Here is an 11,683-nt window from a genome sequence, read left to right on the forward strand (position 1 = left end):
GCGCCGGCCGAGGGACAAAAGGGACGAGGCGGCGCCCGGCCCCACCCAGATTCCGGTGACTCAGAGCGCAGCCCTGACCTGTTGGGCGGGCGGGACGCACCGGGAGAGGCGGGGCGGGCTCAGGTTACACCCGAGCGGCTGCGCTTTCCCCGCCCGCCCGCCCGGGGCGGACCTGGAGGGACCCGGCCCGGGGACCTCAGGCCACGGCCCTGCTGCAACCGGGCGCGCCTCTGGGCTTCCCCGCGACCTTCTTTTCGTCTTACAGGATCCTCTCACTGCAAATGTTTATATATATTGATTGCAGTGAGGAAGGAAGAGGGAGAGAGAGATAGAAACATCCATGATGAGAGAGAATCATGGATCGGCTGCCTCCTGCAAGTCCCACACTGGGGATCGAGCCCACAACCCGGGCATGTGCCCCGGAATCGAACCTGCCGACGCTCTATCCACTGAGCCAAACCGGCTAGGGCAAATGTTTGTGTGTTTTTTTATTCTCCACGTGTGCCCGTTTCCATCTGCACAGCACTAGCTAAATATTTAACCTTGACGTCGGGCAATGGTCTGATTTTCAACCATGCCATCTTAAGTCGCAGGCAGCTTGAGATGGGTGTTGGAGTTGTACCTGTGTGCTAGCGAACCCTGAGCGGGCCGGGCACTGCCTCCTGGGCTCACCTTTGTACCTAGGACTCTTGTCTGTTTACAGGCCCGCCTTTCCCACTGGGCTGCCAGCTCTGCGACAGCCAGGCCACGCTTTACTTGTCTGTGTGTCCCTGGTGTCTGGCTCTGTGTCTGGCTCTTCAGGGAGCTCAATTGACATTTGATGCGTGAGCACACTGAATTTAACATATGTGCACTTCCATCTCAGAAGTGCTTCATCTGGCTTCTTGTCCTGTTTGCCTCAGTCCCCTCCCTACCACAAATCTCTACCTATTCAAACCCCACTCTATCTACTCTTTTCACTTACTATTGAAGTTTCTCCAGATAAAAACCATATGCCAATAGGCATTCAGAACCTAAAATGCCACCTCAGTGCCCTAGCTCTGCTTCCCTCACCACAGGACTCCTCAGGTGTGGCAGGGAGGGTGGGTGGCAGCTGGGCGTGGCTCTGAAGGAGAAGTGAGTTCCGGGTGTTGGGCAAATCATGAAAAACATCCAATGAGGGTCACATCCTACCTTGAACCTCCAAAGATTTCTTCTGAATCCCTTACTTTTTCTATTAATCTAATAGAAAAGAAGTGGGAAATACATGGCGATGTTTAAAACTGAGTCCTCTGTACTTCAGTTTGGTGTTCTCAATAGACACAACACTCTTATCTAACTCAGTTCTCTGGTAACTTTTTAGGACAAATGGGGAAAAAAGCACTGAGAAAGTATCTGAAACCACAAGAAATCATTTCCCCAGCCTTCATTTATACAAACCAAGTTCACATATTTTCATTAGAGGCAAATATTTTCACTTTCAAAGAATAGCACAAGGGGTATTTTGGCGAAAATTAACCGTTTACAGTGGAGATTGTGTAAGGAAAATATGCTCTTAGGGCAGCAGTTCTCAACCTGTGGGTCGAGACCCCTTTGGAGGTCGAACGACCCTTTCACAGGGGTCGCCTAAGACCATCAGAAAACACATATTAAATATATAATTACATATTGTTTTTGTGATTAATCACTATGCTTTAATTATGTTCAATTTGTAACAATGAAAATACATCCTACATATCAGATATTTACATTATGATTCATAACAGTAGCAAAATTACAGTTATGAAGTAGCAAGGAAAATAATTTTATGGTTGGAGGTCACCACAACATGAGGAACTGTATTAATGGGTCACGGCATTAGGAAGGTTGAGAACCACTGTCTTCAGGGTTTTTAAAAGTAATGAAAATATTTGTTTAATTAGCTGTCTATAATACAGTTGTGAGATATATCATATTCTTTTTTAAAAAATATGTTGATATTGATTTCAGAGAGAGGAAGGGAGAGGGAGAGAGATAGAAACATCAATGATGAGAGAGAATCATCCATCGGCTGCCTCCTGCATGCCCCCCTCTACTGGGGATCAAGCCTGCAACCCGGGCATGTACGCTGGCTGGGAAGCAAACCGTGACCAGTGAACCACACTGGCCAGGCAAGACAAATCATATTCTTACAAAACAAATAGAATACTGACTATGAGAACAGTGATTTCAAACAAAAAGAAAGTTTCGTTGGTATCTTAATATCTCTGAATAATTTTGAACTAGAGATAACTTTCTGTTATTTCAGTGAATATGAGGAAAAGAGCTCATTAATGCTGAGGTGAAAGCAAGAAAAGTATTTAGAACTTCTGGAAGAGACTAAACCAACCATGCTTACTGGTAGGTTCCACCAGTAATGTACATAACACAGGACTCACATACTGTAGAACCAGATAGCTCAAGTTCTGATTATTTCTCATACAAGCTTGTGACACTGGTCCACTTAATTTGTTTGTGCCTCAGTTTTCTCATCTGTAAAATGGATAGTGCTCACCCCATAGTGTTGTAATGAGTATTAAAAGAACTAATACATATGTGTAACCTGCTCAGGATAATGCCTGTACATAGTAAACCAAACATAAGGGCTGATGATGATGACAATTTTCACATAGGTTTCTCACTTTAATAAGATCAGAAGGGGGCCTTTTCATGTTTTTGAGGAGCAAATTCTATATATGAATACCGACTGTAAGTCATTAAGTTACTAGTATCTTAGACAATGCAAGCATTCATCCTAGCCATATTCCTGGAATGATGGATATGGTAGAAAGAAGACAGCTAAATAGCTCTCCCTGCTGGATAACATAGGGATTGCTCAGCACTTGATAATGTAAACTATACCTGCAAAAAGATTTTATTTCAATAAATTTTGGGGGTTTGTGGTTCTAAACACAATGAATAGTACAGACAAAAATGCTTTAATATATAATTTTAGAATAAAAATTCATAGCTGTATTACTCTCCCATCCGGAGAAAGTAATAATAATAACATTTTCTGGGAGTTTACTCTGTGCCAGTGTCTCACACCTACCTTGTGAGGTATGCACTGCTATGATCTTCTTATAGACAAGAAGACTGGGCCACACAGAAATAGAGCATCTTGCTCAAGACTGCACAGGCCCTGACTAGCAACACCACACTCCACCATAGGCAGTTTGACACCAGAGACAGTAGTATTTACACTAACCACTCATAAGAGTTTGGGTTATAGTTCTCCGAAAGTTTCATTCTTTCTCTCCTTTACCTCAAAAACATCCAACCCACTACCAGTTCTCTCCCAAGCTGTAATGAAATGACCCCCATATAAGCTACTGTGCTCTTAGTAGTAAACCAATGACAGGAGTGCAGTAGAACAAGCCCTGAACAGAACTCAGACGTTCTGAGTTCTAGCTCTCACTGACCCTGTGATTACTTCCCCTCTAATCATTGTCCAATCTCCCTTGTTCATGCAAACATTTAATTATCTCTACTTTCTCACCCCTTATTCCTCCCTCATCTGACTGTAATCTCTCTTTTACTCATGAGTGATGGTAAAAAGCTTAACAACCAACTTTCTGAAGGGGGAAAAAATCCTTGATTTATAGCCATTGCCAATTTCCATAGTGTAAATACTCCCCAATGGCTGATTTCCAGCTACCAACTTGATGTCACTGGATACAGAAGTAGGAAGAAATATGTGTAATCATCTGTCTCAAGCCAGTATGAGCACTACTGCATCTACCCCCATATCCTACAAAACTGTTCTGTTTTTCAAAGGTCACCAATAAGCTCCTATTTGCCAAACTCAATGGGTATCATTGGCCTCTTTGTTGTACCAGGAACTTTGATGTCTTGCTACATTTAACTTTCTACCTTCTTGGCTTCTATAAAGATGCTAAAGCCCAGTGCCCAAAGACCACCAGGAACACACCTGCAGCAAAGGAAACTGAAAACCATGAGGCACCATGGGGATGTCTCAGTGAGAGGGCATTAGGGAGGCCTAGTAATAAGATTTAGGCTGATGTTAGGTGATTTTGGAGAGAGTGGTCTTGTTTTTGTCTAGTTCTATCACAATTAAAGAGTGATCTTGTGTGGTGTTCATATTCTGTGAAATTATTTATGCTCAACATTGGATCATCATGGCCTAGCTATTGGTTTCCAGGCCAACTACCAACTGTCAGGGGTTGTCTCTGGTTTCTTTCTTTCTTCCTTTCTCTTTCTTTTTCTTTCTCTTCCCTCCCTCCTTCCCTCCCTCCTTCCCTCCCTCCTCTTCCTTCCTTCCTTCCTTCCTTCCTTCCTTCCTTCCTTCCTTCCTTCCTTTCTTCCTTCCTTCCTTTCTTTTCTTTATCTCTATCCATTCCTTCCCTTTCTCCTGAATGTGCTAGTCTTCCTCCTCCCTCCCCACCTCCACCTCCTCGGCTCACCAATATTGTATTCTCTGGGTTTCTATCCTGTTATGACTCTTCTGTTCATTCTATACATTTTCTTTGTGTTACATCATCCACTTTCATGACTTCAGGTCCTGCTTACATACTCATGACCTGCAGACATGTGTCTTTAGCTCACACATTTCCTCTTTGCTTCCAACTTTTATATTCAACTTCCTGCAAGATGGCACCACCTGGATTCTCCCTCAAGCACTCTAATCTCAGCCAGTACAGAGTTGAAATTGCCCTCTCTTCTCCTAAACCATTTTTTATCTTCTTCCTGGAGGCTCTATAGCACCTTCAGAAACTTATTCACCAAAATTGAATCTAAGATTATCTTTGACTCTTTCTCTTATATCTAGTTTGCATGCAGTGGTTGAAAAAATTGCCATCTACCCTATTTCTCAAATGTTCCTACAATGCAGACTCTCTGCTCCATCCTTGCCTTAACTGCCCAGCTGCTTCTCAACTGCCCTCCTTGTCTACAGCTGTGAACACCCCCCTCTCCAAAGTCCTTCCCTGAGACTACTGAAATGATCCAGCTAAGTGTACATCTGATCCTGACACTCCCCTCTGTGCACCTCACTGATTCTTCATCACTGCTATCATCAGGAATGAAATTCTTAACAAACAAATCCCTCCATGGTCTGGCCCCTGGTAGCCTCTCCAGTCTCATCTGTCACCTCTGCTTACCTTACACTTTCCAGTCTCTCTCTCTCTCTCTCTCTCTCTCTCTCTCTCTCTCTCTCTCCTCTCTTTTACATGCTACCCATTTTGCCTTTAATCTTGAAGTTATTTCTGGAATCCTTTATTTCCAGTCCCTGTCATATTTACCTAGTTACTTCCTACTGATCTTTTAAGATTAGCTTCATATCCATGTCTCCCAAGGAAACTTCCCTGAATCTTGGCATGTTCCCTATAGTCCCACCTCCAACCTAAGGTAACGATGTGCTCTTTTTTCTATGTTCCCAGAACCCTTGAAACGTATGTAGCAATCACTTTGTTATATAATAATCTTCTTTATGTCTCTGTTCGACTATGAAGATCCTTGAAGAAAGTTACCATATCTTATTCATCTTTGCATCCCCAGGACCTTTTCCAATGCAGTGTTAAGTAATTATTTGTTAAATATATGAATGAATGAATGAATGAATGAATGGCTATGCCAATAGCTCTTCTCCTGTGAAACGTGTCCTCTCTGAACTTCAGTGTATTCAAAGATTTGTTGAGGTGATTAAAAAATGAACTGTAGGAAAATCAAAATTGAGAAATATAAATTTATTTAGAACAGTAGATGGCAGCAGAAGGTTGTTTTTCAGCATAGCATTTGCAAGATTACAGTTGACCAAATACTCATAGAAAAACCCATAGCCACATAGTATAACTTTAAAAATGCCTCTATACTTTAGTTGATAGTACTGAGTTCATATTGGTTGATTAACTGTGGAAAATGTACCATATTAATGTAAGCTGTTAGTAATATGGGAAACTGGGTACAGTATAGGAACTCTACACCACAAGTTTTCTGTAAATTTGAAATTATTCTTAAAAAATAGTTACTTTTTAAAAATGCTTCTATAATGCTTGGCATATAATTTTTGTCATCCTAAAAACTCCAATATCAATCATTTTCTTTGTATAAAATTAATTATTAAAACTTCAATATCAATAATTAATCATATATATATATATATATATTGATTTCAGAGAGGAAGGAGAGGGAGAGAGAGATAGAAATATCAATGATGAGAGAAAATCATTTATTGGCTGCCTCCTGTAACACCCCCCCCCCCCCCCCCCCCACTGGGAACCAAGCTCGAAACCTGGGCATGTGCCCTTGACCGAAATCAAACCTAGGACCCTTCAGTCTGCAGGCTGAAGCTCTATCCACTGAGCCAAACCAGCTAGGGCAATCTTCAAGTTTTAAAAGTAAGTTTTAAGATATCCAGAAATAAAGGTTATTTATTTAAGTATATAAATAAATAATACCATTTTATTCTATTATCATTATAAATGTATTATATACTCATTTTTTAAAATTTGAAGAAGACAGAAGGTATAAAGAAGAATAAGAGTCACCCATAGATGATCACTTTCCTTTTTTTGCAAGAGAAAACTGCTGCTAATATTTTGACAGCCTTTTTAGGCATTTTTCTCTGACACAGATAGTTTAAGTTGCTTGTTAAAGTCACTCTATAAGTTGGTGTTAGAGCTAGGACTAGAGCCCAGACCAACCTTCTTGGTCTAAGGCAGTGGTTCTCAACCTTCCTAATGCTGCGACCCTTTAATACAGTTCCTCATGTTGTGGTGACCCCCAACCATAAAATTATTTTCGTTGCTACTTCATAACTGTAATTTTGCTACAGTTATGAATCGTAATGTAAATATCTGATATGCAGGATGTATTTTCATTGTTACAAATTGAACATAATTAAAGCATAGTGATTAATCACAAAAACAATATGTAATTATATATGTGTTTTCCGATGGTCTTAGGCAACCCTTGTGAAAGGGTCATTCGACCCCCAAAGGGGTCACGACCCACAGGTTGAGAACCGCTGGTCTAAGGCCTCAGCACCTGACCTCCATGCAGGTAATAAGAATAGCAGCTTAACCCTTATTTAGCACTTACTAAGTGCCAGTCCCTATTTTAAACACACACTAATTTCTCTTATCCTCACAGTATCATGAGTAATGTATAACTATTGCTTCTCTATTACTGATGAGGAAACTGAGACACAGAAAAGCTAAATGACTTTTCACAGATAATGCAGCTTGTAAGTGACAGAGCTGGGCCTCAAACCCAGAGATTTCAGCTGCAGAGTCTGTACTATGAGCTCCTAAAACTCAGTTTTAATGTGCACATTCTTAAATTTATTGGAGTCCATTTCAAATGTGTAGAGCCAACCCAGTTGTCAGTATATATTTTAAGACTGCTTATCTCTGCAAACCACTTCCAGAGGGGGCTCGCCCTCTTGCGCTGTATCCACCATAAAGGTTATTTTTGTGCTCCTGGGATGATCACTGAAATTCAGGTTGTATATTCGAGGGTGATTTCAGCCTGGAAATTTTCCAATAAATATTCAGCTGAGACCTGAATGTGTAAATATATGCCCTTACAATACACTGTTTAAAAATAAACCCACAAGATAGGGAAGGGGATGAGGGAACACAGGTCCAAGTTGAACAAGGTTATCTTTAAAATACAGAAATTTGCTTTGTTAATGAATTAAAGAGACTGTCGGTACGTTCTTTCCTGCTTACATCTGAAATGCTATATGAGGCCACCCAACCTAGCCCGTAATGACCTCTCTAAGATGATTTGGTCTTGTCTCCTGTCTCCTGCCTCTCCACCGGTCTCCATGTTTTCTTCCAAACTGACCTTAAACACCTCCAGAGAATACAGAATTATCTGTGTTCCTCCAGCATTGACTTCATCAGCCAGTCTCCATGTTTCTCTCTCTCTTTTTTATAATTTATACGAGAGGCTCGGTGCACAAATTCATGCACGGGTGGGGTCTCTTGGCCTGGCAGGCAATCAGGGCCGATCTGGGGCTGCGGGAGGTTGGCCAGCTGGCTGTGGGGAGGGGCCACGGGAGGTTGGCTGTGAGAGCACACTGACCAACAGGAAGCAGCTCCTGCATTGAGCATCTGCCCCCTGGTGGTCAGTGCACGTCATAGCAATTGGTCGACTGGTCATTCAGTCATTCAGTCGTTTGGTCACTTAGGTTTTGTGTTTTTTTTTTAAATATATATTTTATTGAATTTTTACAGAGAGGAAGGGAGAGGGATAGAGTCAGAAACATCGATGAGAGAGAAACATCTATCAGCCGCCTCCTGCACACCTCCTACTGGGGATGTGCCCGCAACCAAGGTACATGCCCTTGACTGGAATCGAACCTGGGACCTTTCAGTCCGCAGGTCGACACTCTATCCACTGACCCAAACTGGTTACAGCTAGGTTTTTTTTTTTTTTTTTTTCAAGTTCATCTAATAAAAAAATTTTATTTAAAAAACCTAAACAAACATTAAACACTTTTAAATTGAAATAAGTTGTGAAACTTCCTTTTCCCTTTTATGAACAGAAAGTTTCAAAAATACAAGGACAAGTATAATTCTAGATATTTCATTGTTTTCTAATATTGTTTTAGTAAATTATTTATTCAATCGCTTCTTTAGGTTCTCAAGGTGTTCCACATTAATATCTTCCAAGGCCAGTACCACTGCTTTAGACAAGGAGGGATTAAATGAAATAGTCATTAGACAGCACAAATCTATTAAATCTCGTTGACATTTCTGCAAACCCTCCAGGAACTTCTGATATTGAAGAGGGTCCTTTTTTAACTTTTTCATCTCTGCTACTGAAAACCCTATCAGACCAGCAAGTATTTCATCTACAAAGTCTACATCTAGATATGCAGTTCCATCAGAAATCTTTGCTGTTATACTCCAAATGCCACCAGAACTTGAGAGATTTCCAGTTAAGGTTACGATAAAGGCTTTGACTTTCACTGTTATAACTTCCTTTGGTTTGCTGGCCATTAGAACAGACAAATAGATAAAGGGTGGAGAATACAAATCCATGGTGTTAGAAAGTTTAGTGCTGTCCTCTGATCATTTTAAAGAATAATTCCGTAAACGCTGATCATTTCCATTACAAATTTGTGAACTTCTTTTTGGAGTTCTGACCAGTTCTCTATTTAATATTGTATTATTTAAGGAATGTACATTTGAACTGATGATAGTTTGTTTCACTTTATTATCTGTCTCTGAGTTCTTATCTTTATTTGAAAAACCATGGGTTATGGATACATTATGATTAACTGAAAAAGCACCATTGTTGTGGTCTTCATCAGTCATTTGTTCAGATAAATTATTTTCATTCCAATTATCATTTCCATTTTTGCCAATTAAAGAAAAATTATTCGGAGTATTAGGCTTATATGAAGATCTTGCTATACTGTCATCTGGTATTCTGTTCAAAGTCAATGGCTGCAATTCTTTAGTCTCCATTTGTTCTTTCTGGACAGCTTCTTCTAAAAGCAAGGCCTCTGCTAAGGAAAAGTCATCTAATTCTCCATCAGTGAAATGCACAGATTGATTTGGTGGTTTCTCCTTTGGTCTTGGAGAAATAATAAGTCCTGGTTCAAAACTTGACTGTCCTGTGGGAATAGTATTTGAGGAACTACCTATGCTGAAACGTCTTCTTTCCAAGGAGGTGTCATTATTTGCTGCAAACACATCATTTTCATCAAGACTTGCCAAGAGTTCTTCATCAGAAGGTTCTAATTCAAGCTCTAGATCATCTGTATTTCTAGGGATGTTTTGGTTAGAATTATTTGGTATGACTGAAACTATAGGATCAGGTTCCCCAATTAATCTTCCAAGTACTTTTTCTTGGGCATATTCCTCTAAAAGAGCATCTACTTCTCCTCCCAACACCTTCACATTTTCTGGTTTCAATAAGAGAACACCAAGACGAAAAGAAATGATTCCATATATCAAAATTTTTGTACCTGGAGGAAGATGACTATGAAGAACTGGAATAGGCTGATATTCCATTCCCTGCACTTGTACAATTCCATCAGTTAGCTGTAGCATCAACATTCGTGAAGGCTTGGCTTCCCAAGGCTTTGGGTTACTTGTGTTTCAGCTGTAATTAACTCATTCATAGTATTCTTTCCTCTCAACTTTTGCATCTGGGAATATGCAGGCTGACTTACATCAACCAATGAATTAATCTGCAGAGCAAAAAATCCATTCAGCTCTCCTTTTGGGACTTCTAAAATGTCATCAGGTAAAAGAGGATGCTCTAAATCTTTCAGATCGGTAAGGAGCCATTGCTCAAAAACTTGTTTATTCATTTGTGCTTGACTCAAATTAATATTATCATTTTCTTCTTGGATCCAGTTAATACAAGCTTCCAACCACGTTACAGGTACTTTAACATGCCATGTAGCTAAAAGCCAGGTTTCAACTCTTAATGCAACACTAGTTACACTCATTTCTTTTAAATAAAAGAAATATTATACATCTGTTACCATTTGGAGCAGGAACATAGGATTTGATGATAGGACTTGGAACTGGTTGTTCAGTGGGGTACTTGTAACTTCTGCTCAGAAATAGCCCCAGGAGCTGGGACTCTCGCCTTCCCCCTCGTGCAACAGCAGCTCCCTCTACAGCTAGGTTTTTATATAAAGAGATTTTTTATTGATTTCAGAGAGTACAGGAGAGGGAGAGAGAGATAGAAACATGAGTGATGAGAGAGAATCATCAATGGACTGCTTTCTGCATGCCCCCTACTGGGGATTGAGCCTGCAACCCTGGCATGTGCCCTTGACCAGAAATCGAACCATGACCTCCTGGTTCATAGGTGAGTGCTCAACCACTGCTCACCCTCTGCATCTCTCAGACTTCCTCTTCTGCTTCCAGGTGGAGAAAACTCTCTGATTTTAATGGGGTTGTGTACTTAGGTTGCACCCACTCAGATGGTCTCCACTGTGCCAATAATGTAACATGATCACAGGAGTGACAGCTCCTCACATCTACAGGTTCCATCCCACACAAAGGGGAGGATACCCAAGGGTGAGGGTTATTGGGGGCCACTTTAGAATTCAGGGAACAGTCCACAAAGAAGGCAGGGCCAGAGCACATCTGAAAGAAAGAACAGGTTCTAGATAAATTTATTTTATGTAAAAAAACTTACCCCAGAGTGAGAAACAGTGTATTTATTCAGTAGATATTTATATATTGACATCTGATTATTAGGATTAAAATGAGCAAAGGAGACAGGAATCCTCGCTTGATGAAGCTTAGAATTGACCATAGACAGAACTGCATGAACTGCGTGTAGGGACAGGGAGTGGTCCACAGTTTGGGGACAGAAACAATACACGGTAAAGGTAATACAGAGTCACATGGGTGTGTTTATAATACCGAACTTAGATATGTGAAGTTTGAAGGTTTTTAGGACAAGGCGGGGAGTTTTAATAAGCAGCCCTGTGGCCTTTGGAAGGAAGAAGTAGAGACACTTAACCTTTCTTCTAGAGACCTCAGGTTGTTAAAACTTGCCCAGGTGAGCTTTAAAATTAAGCACCACTGCCTCTTGAAATCATGCTTTTTTAAAAGGCTGAAATGTGCTGATCACAATTTCTATTTTTTTAGAATGTCTAAAAACCTACGACACAGCACAGGACGTATGCTATTCATTGCCTTGCTGGCATGGTTATAGAGTCCTTTACTAATCAGAGCATCATATA

At 40.6% G+C, this 11,683-nt stretch overlaps 1 protein-coding gene across 1 annotated transcript; it reads right to left on the reverse strand.

Moving 5' to 3' along the window:
* Nucleotides 1–8,559: 8,559 nt before the first annotated feature.
* LOC139013067 (recQ-mediated genome instability protein 1-like) lies at nt 8,560–10,518 on the reverse strand. The gene is given in 2 exon segments (XM_070419265.1): nt 8,560–10,063; nt 10,066–10,518. Coding segments are annotated over 2 exon segments (1,848 nt in total). The 5' UTR covers nt 10,430–10,518; the 3' UTR covers nt 8,560–8,579.
* Between the last annotated feature and the right edge of the window lie 1,165 nt (nt 10,519–11,683).

This window comes from Myotis yumanensis, unplaced genomic scaffold, assembly GCF_028538775.1.
Source record: "Myotis yumanensis isolate MYYU_CA2020_CCGP unplaced genomic scaffold, mMyoYum1.0.hap1 SCAF_6, whole genome shotgun sequence".
In the NCBI taxonomy this organism is placed as follows: Eukaryota; Metazoa; Chordata; class Mammalia; order Chiroptera; family Vespertilionidae; genus Myotis; species Myotis yumanensis.